Source organism: Octopus sinensis, linkage group LG14 (assembly GCF_006345805.1).
Source record: "Octopus sinensis linkage group LG14, ASM634580v1, whole genome shotgun sequence".
NCBI lineage: Eukaryota > Metazoa > Mollusca > Cephalopoda > Octopoda > Octopodidae > Octopus > Octopus sinensis.
The window spans coordinates 35643950-35665130 of NC_043010.1; the positions used below are offsets into that span (position 1 = coordinate 35643950).

Consider the following 21181-nt stretch of genomic DNA (forward strand, 5'->3'; position numbering starts at 1 on the left):
AAGTTGTGTGTCTGTCTCCTACGATTTAGATTCGTAACTACTCCCACATTTTGCGGTGCAGTTTAACCAAAAGCGGGTATCTTATAGTCGTGATTCATATCGAGCCCTTCTGGGTATTAGCGCGCGTCTACGATGAGTCCACGATTTAAAAAAAATTTACCATCATATTTTTCCATTTTAATGCACTTTTTCGCTTTTATATAAGGGAAGTAACTCTCTAAAAATAGCTACGATGTGTCAACGATTTAAAAAAAAATTTACCTTAATTTTTTTCAATTTTTAATGCATTTTTTTGCTATTTTTTGGCTATAACACTCTAAAAATGCTTATATAGTTATTTCCCTTACAACCCGAGCAACGGCGGACGATACTGCTAGTATATATATTATAATATTATATATATATATATATATATAATATATCTATATTTATATATATATATATATATATATATGTATATATTCAGAGAGAGAGAGAGAGAGAGAGAGGAGAGAGAGAGGAAGAGAGAGAGAGAGAGAAGAGAGAAGGATTAGTGACAGAAGAGCAGTGTCATTACTGAATAGCAACCTTTATATGGCATACAAGTTAAGGTCGCTATACAGGTTGCTATTCAGTACTGATACTGTTTCTGTTGCTAATCCACCTTAACTTGTATATACTTTAAGAGTGCCATAAATTGCGGTATTTGTGCCGCCTCTCCCAACTGAACCCTTTTCCGGCCCTTCGCTGTCTGACGCGCTACCACCAGTCCGTCGCATTTTAAAGGGTGGCATTTTTATTTTTTTATAACCTTTCCCTGGCCGTGTAAGGATCAGAGGTTACTTCCGAAACGCATTAATTTTTACCGTTGCCGGTGGCAGGACAAAAGATTATTTTCGTCGTCCCGAACAACTGGAGCGCTGGTTCAACTCCAACCAAAGGAACTAGAGCACAATGTTCCCCTGTTTATTCACCTCCGTAACAATATCTATGTGTGTGTGTGTGCGTGTCTGTGTGGATGTATGTATACATCTATGTGTGTGTCTGTGTTTGTCTCCCACCATCGCTCTACAACCAGTACTGGTTTGTTTTCGTTACCGTAACTTAGCGTTCCGGTAAAAGGAAGCCGATATGATAAGTACCAGACTTTAAAAAAATAATTACCAAAGTAGACTTGTTCAACCAAACCCTTGAAGGCAGTGCCCCAGCATGACCGCAGTCCAATGACTGAAGCAAGTAAAAGATAAAAGATACATATGTGTGTGTGTGTGTGTGTGTGTGTGTGTGTGTGTGTGTGTTGTTTGTGTGTGTGAGTGTGTGTGTGTGTGTGTGTGTGTGTGTGTGTGTGTGTGTTGATAAAGAGCCTTACTCAAAACGATAGAATTTATATTTCCACAGGGAGATATGAATTCTGGAGATGTACTTGCATAGCAAGTGATTTGATCTGAGATCGTGTGCTGAAACGAAAACAATTGCAGCGTGGAAGGTGTTTGTAAGCCATTTAAGAAACACACAAAAGCCATTCGATTCACTTCAACATTTAAGTTTAATTTGTCAAAATATTTTCGTCGCTTTAAGACCGCGACCTGTTCACTGACAAAAATCCGTGCTGCATGAATTCTATCGCATAGAAACCATTTAAACTTGAAAACTTTAATAAATTCACTTTACCGACACTGACAACTATGTTTTTTGCTGAAGCTGTTTTATTCTTTCATTTATTTATTTACAACAGAAATATACAGATAATGATGCCCCAAATTTTTATCAGTTCACAAGACAAGAACAAGCAGACGTTTCTTTTAACTGGTTATATCTACATCGTTGGGTTTCAACATGCGGGATACTTCATGGATCACGCCGTTTGTTGCACCAATGTCTCGGTTGAGGATGTAACCATTTTCTACTGTGATGAAACCTGTGATGGGTTTAAGTAAAAATAAGTATTATTCTTATTTGCATGTATATGTTGGTAACATACATTGTTATATTTGGAGATGGTAATTTTTTTTATTGCCAAATAACCATATGTACTATATTCTCGCACTTCAGCTTTATTATTATTATTATTATTATTATTATTATTATTATTATTTTAGTGTCCTTTGACTCACTTTCTGAGAAAGACAACGGGCTAAACAGAAGAGGAGGAGATACGTGGGATAAAGAGTCGTTGAAGAGGTCACAGGATGTGTGACGAAAGATTTCGGAGAAAGAAAATTAAAATAAGAATAATAATAAAGATGAAGTGTAGAACGACTATATAGAGTGTTTAGTTGACAAAAAAAAGAAGACCATACCCAAGTATAACAATCTCTGTTTCAACACACGATTTCACATCAGGAATCTTGCAAAATAAATACATAAGTGTGTGTATATACACACACACACACACATATATATATGTATATATATATATATATATATATGTGTGTGTGTGTGGTGTTTGTCCTTATATAAGTCGCATCCCAGTTTTTCCCAGATGTATATATATATAAAGAAAAGGAAATACTTTTTTTTCTCAAACGCAGGATAATGCTAATAAAATAGCATGAACAAGATAAACTATCCATATTTTGCAGAAAAATCTGTCGGCGGCCAGCCATGAGAATCGAACTCACATCTCTGTCATTACGCATTAGTGCTTTACCATGAAGCTAAACAGACCCAACGATATGTTTTTCTGCAAAATATGGATAGTTTATCTTGTTCATGCTATGTTATTAGTATTATCCTGCGTTTGAGAATAAAATTATTTCCTTATCTGTATCTTTCAAAACATCTCAACGCTTCTAAAGCAAACTGTTTGTTAACTTTCAGCGTAATATATATATATATATATATGCTCGAAGAACATATGTGTGGCTGTAGGATTCGGCTTCTTGCCATACCACTAGAAAGTGTCAGAAGTAGTTGTAGAGGAATTTCTATGACTTCTCCAACCCCACTTTCTGGCATTCTAATTCCATGGATTATTATGTGTGGGACGCGGTTGAGAAAGACACTAACCGCTCTGCATACAACATCGAAGCCAAGCAGGTGTTTGAAGACCTTCCCACAGATACAGTGAAGAATGAATGTGTCATGTTCCGGAGTTGCTTTGAAGCCATGGTGGTAGCTGAGAGTGACTACTTTGAATAAACTGTTATCTCTCAGTCACAACCAAGTTGATATCATAAAACAAACGACTCTACTCTAGGCACAAGGCCCGAAATTTTTGGGGAGCGTGCCAGTCGATTAGATCGACCCTAGAATGCAACTGGTACTTAATTTATCGACCCCGAAGGGATGAAACGCAGGTTAATGCTAATAATATAGCATTAACAGGATAAGCTATCCATAGTTTGCAGAAAAATCTGTCGGCGGCCAGCCATGAGACTCGAACTCATATCCCTGTGATTACGCGTCTGTGCTTTACCATGGAGCTAAACTGACCCAACGACACATTCTTCTGCAAAGTAATAAAATAATAAAAGAGTTACAGGCTGGTGGTATCAATGCCGCTGCTGCCTATCCTGAACATCTATTGGTCATTGTCCCATAGGAAAAGCAGAGGACCGAAGAGAAACTGGATTTAAAGCTTATTGTTGCGATGTAGGGTTAGTGTTTACAGTTTAGGTTAGAGTTTAGGGTTAGGGTTAAGCTTTAGGATTTGGGGTTAATATTTAAGGTTAGGATTTAAGATAAGGGTTAGGTTTATGGTATAGGGTTACGGTTAGGACCGGATATAGGTTTAAGTTTAGGGTTAGACTGCACGCAAAAGTGTAAGCACCCAGGTAGACCGCACACTAGAGTGTCAATGAAAGGAGAATATGTATGTTTGTGTGTGCGTGTGTGTGTGTGTATGTGCGGAGAAAGAGAGAGAAAAAGTGAATGAAAAGAGAGAGAGAGAGATAGATAAATAGATAGATAGATAGATAGATAGATAGAGAGAGAGAGAGAGAGAGAGAGAGAGAGAGAGAGAGAGAGAGAGAGAGAGAGAGAGAGAGAGAGAGAGAGAGGCAACGAAAAAAACGGGAAACAAAAGGCAACTGAAGAAATTGAAAGAAAAAGTTGAAGACAAATGGAAGTGACATTAGAATTCTTACCGAAAAAGCTTTCTCCGATGAGAAGTCTTTTACCTTCTGCAAGAGTCGGCAGGTATTCTGTGTGCATTCCAGCCCTCCACAGGACTCCGTGAACAATGTGGTACTTCATCAGAACTGGGAGATAGAGAGGAAAAGTGACAACATTTTTTGGTTAATGTATTTAGAACTGAAATAATTTCTTAGATATTGAGAATTATATATATATTATATAATATATATATCTATATATATATATATATATATTATATATATATATATATATACATTATATATATATATACATATATATATTATATATATATATATATATATATAGATATATATATATATATATATATATATATATATATATATATATATATATATACTATATACAAGCCATTGATATACTGTACCGTATAACATATGTAAATATTTAAAGATATTTTTCAGGATACTCTGAAAAATAGTGAGCTTATAAGTTTGGGAATCCGCGAAAATTTAAAGAAGCTACTAATTCATTGAGAAAATCCCATTGCAGGATTTTAAATGGTTTTGCTGACCCATCTTTTCCCCTGCCTACGAAGCTATTGTATATAAAGGTATCATGTTTTAGTATTATCAGTAGAACAATTTACATGTTCACATGAAGAGTTAGATGAAGTGTTTAGTACGACACGATCTGTGCCCTTATATTCCTTGTTCGAAAATATAAGGACACAGATCGTGTCGTATAGCCAGCTGGAGATGATGTCTCCTGGGGCTAAATTACAACAACATTCGTCCTAAACCAGGACTACCGTGTTATGTTGGCAAACAATCTTTTCCCCAAAGCCGCCAATTGTTCGCCATATTCTCAAGAATGTATGTAACCAGAGGTGTTCATGCATTCAAACTTCGTAAGCTTCCATTTCGTCCGCCAAGATTGTAGATTCTTGTAGTTTGTTTCATAAAATTTGTGCTGAAAATTCTTAGGGAACGTGCTGTCGAATGTTTCCTGTACTCATTTTGCGATACTTTACGAGGCTGATTGTTAGTCTCGACGTACAAAATAATAAACTATATTATACAAGGGCAACATTTCAAAATGGCGCTAAGAGCGACTAGGTTTCGATTCTTACCTTCGATGAGGGCGACATCGTTGAAGATATGCTGCAGGGTTGCGTTTGGTAGTCTGTGAAATGCATCGTCGTTCGGTACGAAAACAGTGTAGAGTCCACCTGAAAGGTTGAGAAGAATTGTAGCAGTTACTTTATTTATTACAACGAATATAAGATACCCCTCTCCAGTTACTCAATAAATGTAGTTGAATGTATTTATTTTGATCTGAGCCTTCAGTCTGTCGTTACTCTAAGATTATTGTTACTATCACGTTTCAATCGTGTACGCACATACATGTTTGTCATGAGCGCGCGTGTGCGTGCGCATGTGTTTCTGTATGTGTGCGTGTGCATGTATATATACACATACACTCACACTAACATGCACACGCACACGCACGCACACACATACAGATTATTACTAGACTTTGTCTGCGAGACATACTCAGTATACGAAAAGCTTGGAAAAAAAAAGACGAGATTTTGCATATATTAAAAGGGTTGCGAAGATTTTTGGTCAGTAGAACAATTTACATGTTCACATGAAGAGGTAGTTGAAGTTCAGTTTGAAAGCCTGCACGTTGATATGTAAAAAGTTTAAGCAGGCAGGTAAGAAGTTCAAAAGGCAAAAAGTATTGGATTTAGTGCTCAGTGTGAGATTTTGTTGGTTGTCATTAAAAGGAAGAATAGTAGGCCATGACGTGAAGCAAGCACATATATACATACACATTTGTTTTTGTGTGTATATATATATATATATGCTCTCACATACACATATATGCATGTATGTGTATATATATAAATATATATTATATATATATATATATATATCGTGAAGTATATTTGCCTCTTAACTGTGGCTAACCCTTAAGGGTGGATGCTACTGTAGCTTGTAGCCCCAGGAGGACACCTCCTCCAGTTGGCTATTGATACACTTTCTGTGCCCTATCAGTATTTGCAAAGGGAAGCCATCCTTTCGGGGCTTGAAGCTACAATAGCATCCACCCTTAAGGGTTAAGTAGCAAATATACTTCACGATGTCGTGCAGCTACAGTTTATACCTCGTTCAGAGATTTATTATATATATATATATATATATATATATATATACATATATTACTGACAAGAAAGTAAATTTCGAACTTAGTATAGCTGTAAAAATAGCAGAGAAAGATTGTGTATTTATCCTTCTTATAAGATGGAAAAAAAGTTGCTAATAATTACACATTATTTTCACAACTTTGAAACTGCTAGCATCCATTCTCCCTCTGGAATGAATACCCTTCAGTATACTGAATAATATATAGCTAATACATACCCCTTTTTTTTTGGCTCTCACCAGAATGTATCTTTATTCCATGCTCAACGCTGGATCTAGTAGTTTTCACTTTCATTTTCCCTCAATATGGAGTACTGCACGACAATTCTTTCCCTCTCCTTACCCTGCTGTACCACTTAACCACTCTGTCTGATCATGGATTTATACGATCCAACTGGATTTAATTGGACCTTCCTATCCTACTGAACATAATGAACCACAATAAGTATTAATAAGTATCTTCCACCGTCAAATCATATATTTCTCTGATGATGGGATGCCTGATTTGTAAATGCTCCTATAGCTGGGATATTCCAGAAACAGCTATCACAGACTATGAATTTGTACTATCATTACCATTCATTATGAAGTAAAATTTTAAAAATTGCATTAAATGAAATCAAATGTCCTTGTTCTGCCTTGATTAATTGTTTGCCTTCCCTCACTACTTTAACCTATACCTGCTGACTCAAAGGGAAACCACCATTAGCCGTTTTTTTAGCAAGACAATCACACAACCACAACTTCAACCGCTGTTCTAACTGGAATTTTGGTGGTACACCTATTTGAGCACATGGAACGCATACCTATTAGGTTGAGTCATCCTGACGAAAACTCCTCATATCCTGTATGTCACTCTATCTATCTATCTATCTATCTATCTATCTATCTATCTATCTATCTATCTATCTATCTATATATCTATCTATCTATCTGTCTGTCTGTCTGTCTGTCTGTCTATCTATCTATCTATCTATCTATCTATCTATCTATCTATCTATCTATCTGTCTGTCTGTCTGTCTGTCTGTCTGTCTGTCTATCTATCTATCTGTCTGTCTGTCTGTCTGTCTTAGGGTAACATTAAGCTTCACCATGAGTTTGGTGAAAATCGATTGCAAGTTGCAGAAACTACAACGGAAAATGTGTTGCATATGAAAAGCTTAGATTCTCGACCCTATGTCGAATTTATCAATTTTTTTCAGAACTGGGGGAACTTTTCAAAATTTTCACTGCGTTAGTTTTGAATTATAACATTGGGCTATGTGTGTGTCAAGTTTCATCAGAATCGGTTGAAAGCCGTGGTCAGGGTGAGGGTACAACCTGACAGACACACAGACAGACAAACTGCCTTTTATATATAGAGAGATATAAATATATGTAAAACATATTATAGATGTTGTTTAGCCCCAGGCTGGTTCTCATCGAGTAGACCTATGGAAAAGGTGTCCCACATGTGGGCATCTGTCATTCTGTATATGAAAGGGTGCATTGTTCAATGTGTTCACTTTGTAAGATTGTAGCGTATGTGTGTAACTGGGGTGAGATTTGGTCCCTACTTACTCTCTAATACTTTGTGCACGTTACTCTTCTTAAGCAGAGATGCCATAATGGAATATCTTGGAGTGCTGAGTATAGTGTTGTACAAGTTGTCTGAAGGAGGGAGCATTACATCGTTTATGACGTGAAAAATACCGTTAGTGGCTATGTTGTTGGTGTTTACTAGTTCACACCCTTCAATAGTGACAACCTACAAAAAGACAAAGAAACAAAAGAAAAACAAAAGAAAGAAGTATATAACACGAAGGGTAGCTATCGCAAACAAATCAAAATCTCGTGCAGATGTAAATCTTTAAAAAGGTTAATTTCTAAAGATGAGATTCATACTCTAAGAATGATAATCCCATTAGTGAATATACCAACACATAATAATAATAATAATAATAATAATAATAATAATATTATTAACTATTATTATTATTATTAGGCGCAGGAGTGGCTGTGTGGTAAGTAGCTTGCTAACCAACTACATGGTTCTGGGTTCAGTCCCACCGCGTGGCATCTTGGGCAAGTGTCTTCTGCTATAGCCTCGGGCCGACCAATGCCTTGTGAGTGGATTTGGTAGACGGAAACTGGAAGAAGCCCGTCGTATATATGTATATATATGTATATATGTGTGTGCGTGTATGTTTGTGTTTGTCCCCCTAGCATTGCTTGACAACCGATACTGGTGTGTTTATGTCCCCGTCACTTAGCGGTTCGGCAAAAAGAGACCGATAGAATAAGTACTGGGCTTACAAAGAATAAGTCCCGGGGTCGAGTTGCTCGATTAAAGGCGGTGCTCCAGCATGGCCGCAGTCAAATGACTGAAACAAGTAAAAGAGTAAAAGAGTAAAAGAGTATTATAATGGCTTCTGATCTAAACTGATTGAAAGTGTTATCCTGTACATTGTTTTGTCTTGGTATAAAAGATGGGCTACAGCAAATATTCTTCTCAATATCATAAATTTGCTTGTCAGTTGCATGACTTTAACCAGTTAAGCATGTCCCTTAGTGACTGATGACATGTGTACTTCTGACTACGAGCAGTAGTGGGGGAGCATCTTAGCCATGTGTTGAGAGGAATTCTTTGGGGTTTGAATAATTCACCTCTGGAAACATGGCTTTTTTGTTCAACATCCTTAAACCTTATTCAGGGACCTTTTGAGTGGGATGGGCTACTCGAGCTGAAGAAAATTCTAACCCCACCTGCAAGGTCATGCGCTATTTATCGTGATATGAGATCACCATGTCGCGCACATATGGTTGTGATGCATGTGTTTCGTATACCCTTATCAGACGGGTAGTCATGATGTATATTGGGCTTCGTATATTTGTACCCTAGTTAGTAGTAACCTGCTAACCACATAAATTCCGACAGGAATAACAAACCTTAGTCAAGTCAATAATAATAATAATAATATAATAATAATAATAATAATAATAATAATAATAATAATAATGATTATCAGGAAAAACTACTGAAAACTTGTGGACACCTAAGGTTACAGGTAGTAACCCGCTACTCACATAAATTCTACCAGGAATAAGACATTTTCTAACATTTGGCTCAATGTCACAAATTTTAATGGTGTGAATAGTCGATTCTATGTTCTAACTACCTGACTGGTACTTGTGTTATGGAATCCTGAAGGCTAAGTCGATATTTTATTTGAGTTTTGAGTTCAGAAGGTTATGAAAGAACTAAATACCGAAACAAAATTTCGTTGGTACTCCTCTGACAATTCACTAATTATAATATAAACCAGTTTTAAATCGCTTCAAGGTATACTTGATTTTAATCGAAAATACTAGGGTGCGACATATCTGGGGCAACGCTAAAGCTACGAATATAGATTTAAAAAATTCTAAATTAACACTTTTACAAGAGTAAATACAGTAAATAGGGGAAATATATATGCTTACCTGATTCGCTCGGTAAACGTTCACGCGGATCTTCACCCCAGAGAGGGAGGTTAATTCCAAATCATTTTTCTGAAGGTCTTCGTACATGAATTTACCTTGTACAACATGGTATTTGAGAAAAGCTTCTAGCCCAGCGCTATTATTTCTCAGCATATTAAGAAAGAAAGGGCCCATGTCGGTAAAGGCCCGCTCGGTCGGTGCAAAGACAGTCCATTCTCCTTTAACGAATATGGGAAGAATTAAATAAATATATATATATATATATAGTTCAAGCTTACAGAAAGCAAAAGACGAAGACAGGTGAGGAAACAACAAGCAGATGTATTAGTTTGACGGTCGGGAAGAATGGAAAAGTCTTTGACGTTTCGAGCCTACGCTCTTCGACAGAAAGCTTTGAGAGAAAAAATGGAGAGAGAAAAATGTTGGGATTAACGATTCAACATTTTATATATATATATATATATATATTATATATATATATATATATATACACATACATACACACACATATATATACATACACACACAATCACACACACACACACACAATCACACACACACACATACATTTACAAGCACATTTTCATACATATGTGCACATGTATCAGTTTTATTCACCCACAGCAGTGGATGAATATCTTCTTTAGGTCAACTTTTAGTTACAAGTGAACATTTCTAGGCTTCATTACTAATTCGGTTCTCAGCCAAATTGAATGCGGTTTTTTTTTAGTAATAATGGTCCAGTCCTAAGCTACATTTTGAGATAAAATTATAGAAATTTTGTTCATTAAAAACATAGAAGTGTAAGGCAGAAAATTGATTTTGAATCAAAGTGTCTCAGTTATTTTAAAAGAAAAATACAGGTAATTGATTTGAAAAGAATGTGCTACTTATTAAAATGTGTACATATTAAAAACATATTAAAATAAAAAAATTCGCTCATTAAAAAAACTAATTATCAATTATCTAATTAGGATGTAACATTATTTTATAATAAAAATTGTTAAAAAAATTTATTCATTTGTAACAGATATACAGCTATTAATGCTTTGTTATTTTCAGGTGCAAACAAAATTTCTAAGTTTGAACAAAATTTGTATTTTAAAAAATTTACAGTAGTATCATTTTTTCAAATTATAAAGGTAAATATAATTAATTTTAGTGATAGGAACGTTGCCTGGTATAAAGAGGATTAGAATGATAAATGCGGGTGCAGTATCCCAGAATATTCCTAGGTATTGAACCTGGAAAAGTACAGAATAAGCAGTAATTAAGCCTGAGGAAGAGAAGAAAACTTAAAATATTGCTGCTGTTGTTAAAATTTGCTAAATGAATTTCTGAAATTGTACAACAAATAGCGTTTGTACTGTTTTGTTTTTAATAATTTTTTGCTTTTTATTGCAAATTTTTAGAATTTAAGTTAATATTTTTGATTAAAACGTTTTCTGTATTAAGCTAAAACATTTCTGTTTTATTTTTAATACTATATTATGTTTTGAATTTTATTTTCTTAACAAAACTCATTATCCAATAGATTTTAAATAACAGGTATTGTGTTATAAAATCAAACTTATGTAGAATACATGTAATTCAAAAGAGCAAAAAATAGTAAAAGATATTTTTAAAAGAAACAGAATTAATTTCTTTTAAGTTTGCATTATCATGTAACAAAGTATTTTCTATTTACGGTTAAAAAATTATTTTAAAAAAATTAAAGTTAGTAAACAAATTGAATGCAAAATGTTGAAATGACTCTCTAGCTTTTCTTAAAAACAGTTAGGAGTTACAATTGTCAGTTTTGCTTAAAACTGCTATTATATGATTGTTTAAATATATATATTCTTTCCCCTAAAAAAGATTTACTATTGGTGTCTAAGAATATGAGAAACAATCAGGAGACCCATACCAACAATAAAGTCGAAAAAGTATATACAGTTATAGAGGTCAGCTGTCCTGCTGATGTGAATATTTCTTTGAAATTCAAAATAAGAGAGGTTAACAAGGGACAACTACACCGGAACCTCTATCTAAACCCAAATTATAAATTCACGTTTATACCAAGAATAATTGGTATATCTAGTTTTGTGAGTGAATAATTAGGTGTCGCATGCGTTGAGATTTTAAGACAAAGAAATCAACCAGCTAACTCATACATTACAAATACAATCTGTAAGTGGAAGAGTAAAAATATGAAAAACTTTTCTCAAATTTATAATGTGATTTTGTTTTTGTGGAGATTTGTATCTTTGTTAGAAGAAGAAGATTTCCTTAGAAGAAGACTTCATATGATTAAAAACAGAAAAATGCATACATACATATGTATGTATGTACGCATGTATATATATATATATATGTATGCATGCACATATATATATATATATATATATTATATATATATATATATATATTATATATATATATAATATATATATATATATATATTATATATATATATATATATGTATGCATGCACATATATATATATATATTATATATATATATATAAAATTATATTATATATATATATATATATAATATATATATATATATATATTAAATGTACATACAGCACCAGGAGAGAAGACAAAAGGACAAAATAAGTTTATTTTGTCCTTTTGTCCTCACTTCTGGTGCTGTATGAACATTTAATGTGATTTTAGAGTCAAGATTTGGCTGCTATTTCCAGCGTGGAGGTATCTTTTAGATACCCTAAATTATAATTTTAATAATAATTATTACCTTTGAAGGTTTTTATTCCCATGCTGGCCACTTGATAAGATCGATATTTAGATTAACGATCTTATCCTTTTTATATTAATATTAATATATATATATATATATATAATATATACACATATAGTATGTCAGGGCGTTACTGGTAACATGTAAGCCAGTACAAACTGTTGCATGGTCAGGTGATAAAATGTGTACAATAATGAACAATAACAATTTATTGGCATCGAATGTTACACACTATTCACATATAGAAATTACGAAGAAATTCGATAAGTTGATGGTTTCAATACACAGTTAGCAGTTAGCAAGCAGAGCTGCTACAAATGCGAATATAAATCCAAATTGAGAAAGTGGGACGGGTAAAATGCAGGCTACATATGTTTCTTAACTAGCTGATCCTCTTATGAATTACTTACTCAATAAGGGGTCCTCAACTTAGTTAATCATCAGGCCGAGATTTCCTTAATTAAATGAAGTTTAAATTGTCGCTTGGAATTTCCAAGTTAACTCATTGCAGATGTGAATTGAACTGAATAGAGAAGCCACGAATACAGAATTAAAAAAAAAGGTCAAGAAGTGTGTAACGGGAAAGGACGGGGTCAAATATGTCGGAGGGTGAGTCATATAGAATCGAAGGGAATGAAGAAAAAGAGAGAGGAGGAAGAAAGAGTGGTGTATATATATATATGTATATACCGTGTGTAAAATGCATACCTGATTCGTTAAGTTTGTGAGCTATGCCAGCTCTTTCACCCAGTTCCAACATGGTGTTGAAGCCATATTTCTTTGCGACTTCTACCAAAGTTAAATTGTGTTTACTGTATGCGGAAGCACCAACCACACAGAGAACAATTAAGAAAAGAGCTTTCATCTTGTATTGCCGTTCTGTCTTGTACCTTGCTAAAATATGTCTTTAATCGAAATTTATATGCGATTTGCATGTAAGTATAAGTGAATTTGTGTGGGTGTTAGAGTTTGTATATATACGTGTATCTATACATTTGTGTTGGTTTGGGTATAGATGTGTGAGGGGGTACGTATGTGTTAGCATGACGGATGTATCACTAGTGATAAGATATGTGATTACGAGACATAAGAGCCGAAACAGCAGCATATACTTTTGTGTTCCCACCGCTTCCTCTCCTTCTCTTCGCACCACCACCACCACTATATGCTGTCGGCTCGGTATTGTTCATTGTATGTGGATCTAGTCAATAATTGCTTACAACTTTCCCCTTAACAAAGACTTCATCAACTATACAAGCGAACAAGGAACATTATACCTAGCCCATTTCCCTGTCTAATATAGTAACCAATTTTCTCTCTCAATCTATCCTTGTGTGATTGATATAGGGAGCGCACCATCAAGCAAGGTAGTTTCCTTTTTATTTATTTATCAGTGAAGAAGGAATGACTGTGTTCATGGCCTTGTAAATTTCCCGGAGACTCGATTCTCAATTTTGCAACAGAGTGGACTTGTTGAACTCGCACAAGGACCTGGTGTGACATTGAATCAGGCGACGGATTAAGTCATATTCAGCAGAATTTGAATTCAGAAGCAGAGAGCCAGGATGAACACTGCAAACGATCTCAGATTTCCGGCGGCCCGCCACCCAAGACTGGTACTTTGCTTATAGAACCTGATCGGAGGAACAGCAAAGTGTACCTCAGCAGAATCTAAATTCAGGACATAAGGAGCCAACGATCTAACGCTTCCGTCGACCTACTTTCTGTATCGATCTTGGATGGATGAAGCACAAAGCTGATATCTTAAGGATTTGAACTCAGAACGCAAGGGACCGAATAAATACTGCTCTTCTGGTACTTTGTTTTCTTAAACCCAGATAGATGGGGTGGGGGGAAACCTCGGTAGGTTTTGAAAACAGTGCGTAAGAGGCCGAGATAAATATCGCAAAGCATTCTGTCCAACGATCTCACGACTCTGCTAATTCACTTGTACGCTGTTTCTTGAAGATAATACAGCAATAATTGTCTCTAAGCAATTATCCTTTTGGGATTGTAGCATAGACCACACAATCCAGCAAGAGAAAATTTACAAAGTCCTCTTGAACCGATCAACCAAAGACAACTGAGGCCTTCCTTGACATTCTACTATGATAGGTTACGGGCTGGTAGGATTGGTTGAGCATCGGGTGAGACATGAAGCGTTATTTAGTTGTGTTCAATTGGTTCCTAAGTTTGAATCACATCGAAATATACATTGCTTTTAATCCTTAAACAACTGGTAAAATAAGCACCAATGAAGAGATGATATCAATGTGATCGATTATACCCTTCACTCCAAAATTTACAGCCTTGTGCTGTTCTTAGAAATCTATGAAATAGGTGCTTGTGTGCAGGTGTGTGTAACAGATTTGTTGAAGTAAATTTTCGCTGTTACATTGATCCGGTCAAACTACTTGGAAGATATAGCTGTTTGTGTTTCCCGTTACGTTCCGCTTGCATTTACGTCATCGTTACGCTGTCTTTATTCTTTCAAGGTTAATCCTTTCAAGAAAACATAAGTGTTAGCTTTATTCAAGTAACACAACAGAAACAATAATGGTCTCGGTATGTAACTTCAATTATACACTGAAAAGAAGTATCATGTTTGTTCTAACGAACAAAAATCCTCATTCTCAAAGGCATCATACTCCAGCAGAAAGAAAATTAAAACAGCTATGCCGTTACTATCTATCTATCTATCTATCTATCTATCTATCTATCTATCAATCTATCTATCTATCTATCTATCTATCTATCTATCTATCTATCTATCTATCTATCTATCTATCTATCTATCTGTCTGTCTGTCTGTCTGTCTGCCTGTCTGTTTTCCTGCCTGCCTTCTGTCTGTCTGTCCATCCATCCGTCCGTTCGTTCGTCCGTCTGTCTGTCGATCCTTAATTATCTACCTATCTGCTTCCCTGTACCCCCCCCCCTCTCTCTCTCTCTCTCTCTCTCTCTCTCTCTCTATCTATCTATCTATCTATCTGGCGAGCTGGCACAAACGTTCGCACGCCGGGCGAAATGCTTAGCGGTATTTCGTCTGCCGTTACGTTGTGAGTTCAAATCCCGCCGAGGTCGACTTTGCCTTTCATCCTTTCGGGGTCGATAAATTAAGTACCAGTTACGCACTGGGGTCGATGTAATCGATTTAATCCCTTTGTCTGTCCTTGTTTGTCCCCTCTATGTTTAGCCCCTTGTGGGTAGTAAAGAAATCTATCTATCTATCTATCTATCTATCTATCTATCTATCTATCTATCTATCTATCTATCTATCTATCTATCTATCTATCTATCTATCTATAGTTCCTACGTACGTTTCACCATTGCAGTTATTTGGAACTTAACATTTGGATGCCTAACTGCAATGGATCTCTAGGGGAACACTTAATTGCATTCTATCACAGAGAGAGAGATCAAATATCCGAGATAATTTACAAGTATTTAGAGAAGGAAGTAGAAAGAAAACAAGCCAGTAGTGTCGAAAAAATGGAAGAGGAGAAAGACTGAACCACCAAGAAGTAAACAGGATAAAAAGTAAATTGTGGCTGTGTGGTAAGAAGCTTGCTTCCCAACCACATGGTTCCGGGTTCAGTCCCCCTGCGTGGCACTTTGAGCAAAAGTCTTCTACTATAGCTTCAGGCAGACCAAAGCCTTGTGAGTGGATTTGGTAGACGGAAATTGAAAGAAGCCCGTCGTATATACAAAGAATAAGACCTGGGGTCGATTTGTTCGACTGAAGGCGGTGCTTCAACATGACCGCTGTCAAATGAGTGAAACAAGTAAAAGAATAAAAGAATTTATGTGTGTGTCTTTAAGTCTGTGTTTGTCTTCCCGCCATTTGACAACCGGTGTCGGTGTGTTTATGTCCCCGTAACTTAACGGTTCGGCAAAGATACCGATAAAATGAGTACTAGGCTTAAAAAAATAAGTCCTGGGGTCTATTTGTTAGACTAAAACCCTTGAGGACGGTGCCCCAACATGGCCACAACCAAACGACTGAAACAAGTAAAAGATAAAAGATATAAGGTAGACAAATGAAAACGATAAGTGAATAAATACACAAATAAAATATATAAATTTATACATGTATATACATACACACACAGGCACACGCACACATACATATACATACATATATATACATACATACGTACATTCATACATATACGAAAATACACATTCTTTTATTCTTTTATTTGCTTCAGTCATTTGACTGTGGCCATGCCGGAGTCGAACAAATCGACCATGCCTTTAGTCGAACAAATCGACCCCAGGACTTATTCTTTGTAAGACTAGTACTTATTATATCGGTCTCTTTTGCCGAACTGCTCAGTTACAGGGACATAAACACACCAACATCGGTTGTCAAGCAATGGTGGGGGGACAAACGCAGACACAGACACATACACAGACACACACATACACATACACACATGTATATATATATATATATATATATATATATATATATGACAGGCTTTTTCTGTTTTCGTCAACTAAATCCACTGACAAGGCTTTGGTCGGCCCGAGGCTATAGTAGAAGACACTTGCCCAAGGTGCCACGCAGTGGGACTGAATCCGGAATTATGTTGGGAAGTTATCTAATTACACAAAATATTTAAAATAAAATAAAATGAAATGAAATAAAGATCAATGGAAGCATAAGTGAAAAAAAATAATAAATGAAAAAATAAATAAATAAACCCTTTGAGATTGGTAGGTTAGTGAGATTAAGATAGAAAAAAGCAGGAACTGTGTAGCAGAAGGAAAAGAAGATTGAAAAGGCTACAAGTTTTTTTAATTTTTAAAGTGGGGTTTAAAGGAAGAAAAAGACTGGAGGGAGTGTATTGTAATGGTTTGTATTTTAATTCAATTCTTGAGGATGACACTTTGAGTTGGAAAAGTGAGAGTGGGTTATGACTCTATTCTGAATTGGTGACACCGAGTAGATAAATGAAAAAAAAAATGCAGCTTGGGTGTTAAAAGTCAATAAATATAAAATCCTATAATCACACACACACACACACACACACACACACACACACACACACACACACACACACACACACACAGACGCACATTCATATATAAATACATACATAAATGTTACCAATGTCACATACTACTTATTTATTGTAAGTGTTTTCTTTATGCGCTCATTGGTTGCCGGATTCGTCGAGGGGAAATCCCTTTAAGACATGTTAAAAACACTGGATTCCTCAAATTGCCCCTTAGGTGAATGTGAACGGTGGGTATCGATATTTCACTGTTATGCTTTTATTTCAGCGATATAGGTTCACAAGGCTCGATTCTCAGGGACGCTGATCCGTCGTAGAATTACTAATTTTAAGGTGGTGAGCTGGCAGAAACGTTAGCCCGCCGGGCGAATTGCTTAGCGGCATTTCGTCTGTCTTTACGTTCTGAGTTCAAATTCCGCCGAGGTCGACTTTGCCTTTCATCCTTTCGGGATCGATAAATTAAGTACCAGCTACGCACTGGGGTCGATGTAATCGACTTAATCCGTTTGTCTGTCCTTGTTTGTCCCCTCTGTGTTTAGCCCTTTGTGGGTAGTAAAGAAATAGGTATTTCGTCTGTTTCTACGTTCTGAGTTCAAATTCCGCCGAGGTCGACTTTAATTTTCATCCTTTCGGGGTCGATAAATTAAGTACCAGTTACGCACTGGGGTAGATGTAATCGATTTAATCCGTTTGTCTGTCCTTGTTTGTCCCCTCTATGTTTAGCCCCTTGTGGGTAATAAAGAAATAAGAATTACTAATTTTTGCCAGCCGATTGGACGGGAGCAATATCACACATCTAAAACTTCTTTGAAATTTCCATTCTTTACATACCCTGTCCCATAGAGAGTCAGCAAAATGTGAAAACTTATCGTTTAAACCTTTCAAGGCGATGGGGTCCGACCATGACTTTTCTTTTATCGTAAAACAGTGTGCTCCAGGGGAGGGTTTATATCGAACGAAACTCTAAAGTTTTCCTTCTCTTTGCAGGAATATATTCTTAATCCTGACTGAAGTTAATGTCTTAATCAAAATTTAAGCCACTGTCTTAATCTCAGCTGAAGCTAATGCACATTTCTTGCCCTTGGTATCAGTGGAACCCCCGACTGCGTTTAACATGATAAGATGCCTGTGTAATGGCATCACCCGTTTTTGATCTTGAAGCAATTACTTATGCCTTTGAATATTTTGTATTTTAATGCTGACAGAGCCCTTCCTTTCCAACATTTCATCAATCCTAGCGCTTCGCAAAGACTTTGGTTATGTATTCTACAAATTTTCCTCCTGAAATTTCTAACAACACGTGCTTCTATGCAGGTCTCACCATTCAATGAGACCTAGCTTTTAGAAAAGCTGTATTATTCTCACACTACCAGTACATATCACGCACCATACATGCACTGCCTTCAAATGACACATACACTACATCACCGTGTCAGAGATACGGCAGAAACCCCGGTAGCAGGACTTTGGATGACCGACAAAGCGGAGGAGTCCAACCAACGGTTTGAAGGTCTCTGTGGCCAAGCGGAGGATCTACTATAGTGCATCTTCTGCTATCAGATAACTATCAGGCAACGGTTGGGCGTCAACCAGCAAGTGAGCTGCTACTACAGGGTAGCCTCATCGTCGTCCATACTCGTTGTATTCTTGAAAACTATTGGTACCTGGCGTGGAGGCCCAGAGGTAGTCTGTTGGAGGAACGACGCCAACTACCTTACTCACCGTCCAGGGTTTTTCGTCCGTAGAAGTGGGAAGCCCTGTGATGATGGAGTGAATGTAACAGCAGCAGGTGTAAGTAAATGGGAGTTGTTAGTAAGAGCTCTGCACAAAGGCAGTTCGTTTCCGATGGTCGCGGTCAGTGCTGATACCTGAACACTCGCAGGGAGCACTGTCCACCTCGGAAGTGAATGCCTCTACAAAAGGTAAGTACAAAAGAAAGAGTGCTCAGAACAAAACCTGACTGGTTCACCGCGACCAGCGGAACTATTCTGAACAGAACTGTCAATGTCGATCTACGACACAGCTAACGATGACGATATTTGAAGGTTGAGCAGGGGCAGAGGCAGGAGGCAAAACAGGAATGCCACGGCTGGAACAAGGGTGATCATAGGTTAACTGAAGCAGAATTGACCTGCGACTGAACAACAATAGCGACTATAAATATAAACATACAAAAAGGCAAACGCTATCACAGCCACAGTAACAACAACAACAACAACAACAACAAAACAATTACTACTACTACTACTACTACTACTACTACTACTACTACTACTACTACAGTATTTCTATCTGATAAGGTCGTGGTAATCGACACATGGTGCTGTGATATAAATAAATAAATATATATAAAAAAAGATATTTTGCGAGAAATCTGAAAATATCTGTTGAAGATTTCAGAAGCTATAGATAAAAAAGAAAGAAAGAAAGCATGAACATAACAGAATCCACAGAGACTAGCGGTAGTTTGCTTCTGCAAAAATTGAATCTTTTGGTATAAAGTTCAATTTACTCAAGTTGGTATACCGTTGTGAGAAGATATTTCTAATGTTTTGGGACAAAAATGTTCTTCGGGGAAGAAAAAAGTTTGGGGATATCCTTCCTCAATGAAAGACGTCACTCATTAAGAAAGGATGCACCTAACTTCATTCTTCGGCGAAGAAGATTTTGTCTGAAACACCCACTTCTCTAACAACTTTTTATTTATCTATGCGCCCTTTTCAAGCCTAACCAGGCTCATGGGCCCGGTTTCCCGGTTTCTGTGGCGTATGTGTTCCCCCCAGCTGGACGGGGCGCCAGTCCATCGCAATGTTACTCAAGAAACAGGAAGAAAGAGTGAGAGAAAGTTGAGGCGAAAGAGTACAACAGGGGTCGCCACCACCCCTTGCCGGAGCCTCGTGGAGCTTTAGGTGTTTTCGCTCAATAAATACACACAACGCCCGGTCTGGGAATCGAAACCGCGATCCTCCGACCGCGAGTCCGCTGCCCTAACCACTGGGCCATTGCGCCTCCACATCTCAAACAACCTACCAAGAGGAAACTTTGTTTTTGCTACTGTGTATGTACATATGTATGCATGCAAGTGTGTGTGTGTGTGTGTGTGTGTGTGTGTGTGTGTGTGTGTTATCTGTAAGTCTGATATCTGCTGTCGTCGCTCCTGGTTGTTGTTGTTGCTGTTGTCTCTGCACCTGAGTCTAAATATAGAAAAATATTTGTAGTGAAGAGGAAAAAAAAAAACAAATTAGTCAACTAACGAGTAAACACAATGAAATAAATTTGATAATGATTCTAACATTTGCACAAGGTTAAATATTTCGGGGGGTCGGGAGGGTGTAGACGATTAAATGGACCTTAGTACTTGACTGGTATTACATTTTATTGTTCCCAGAAAGATGAGACATAAGCGAGGAAACGAATTTTTTTTTTTATAAGCAAGGTCGATTTCTCAATCTTAAAAAGCCCTCCCCAAAACATAGGTATAATAATAATAATAATAATAATAATAATAATAATAATAATAATAATAATAATAATGATAATAATTATTATTATTATTATATTTGTACAGTAATTAAATCAGATAAATCCAACAATAGAAACATAATGTTCCAAATCAGTACAAAAATGTTGCTACGCACGTTTTGGCGATGAAATTTTTCAAAAGAATGTTCAAAGCGTTTTCATTGCCCCTGCCAAAATTCTAGGGAGTG

At 36.4% G+C, this 21181-nt stretch overlaps 2 protein-coding genes across 2 annotated transcripts in view; one reads left to right on the forward strand and one right to left on the reverse strand.

The window, feature by feature from the left end:
* Positions 1 to 1667: 1667 nt before the first annotated feature.
* Positions 1668 to 13395, reverse strand: LOC115219504 (transforming growth factor-beta-induced protein ig-h3-like). Its single transcript, XM_029789679.2, has 6 exons — positions 13159 to 13395; positions 9709 to 9926; positions 7807 to 7993; positions 5168 to 5266; positions 4068 to 4181; positions 1668 to 1897 (listed from the first exon to the last, which is right to left on the reverse strand). The coding sequence occupies exons 1-6, from the start codon at positions 13313 to 13315 to the stop codon at positions 1782 to 1784; spliced, it is 891 nt and encodes a 296-aa protein (XP_029645539.1). The 5' UTR covers positions 13316 to 13395; the 3' UTR covers positions 1668 to 1781.
* LOC115219343 (periostin-like) overlaps positions 9468 to 21181 on the forward strand; it is a 38043-nt gene continuing 26329 nt past the window's right edge. The window contains exons 1-2 of the mRNA XM_029789503.2: positions 9468 to 9474; positions 18400 to 18406. The gene's annotated coding sequence lies outside the window, so the exon portion shown is untranslated. The remainder of the gene's footprint in view (positions 9475 to 18399; positions 18407 to 21181) is intronic.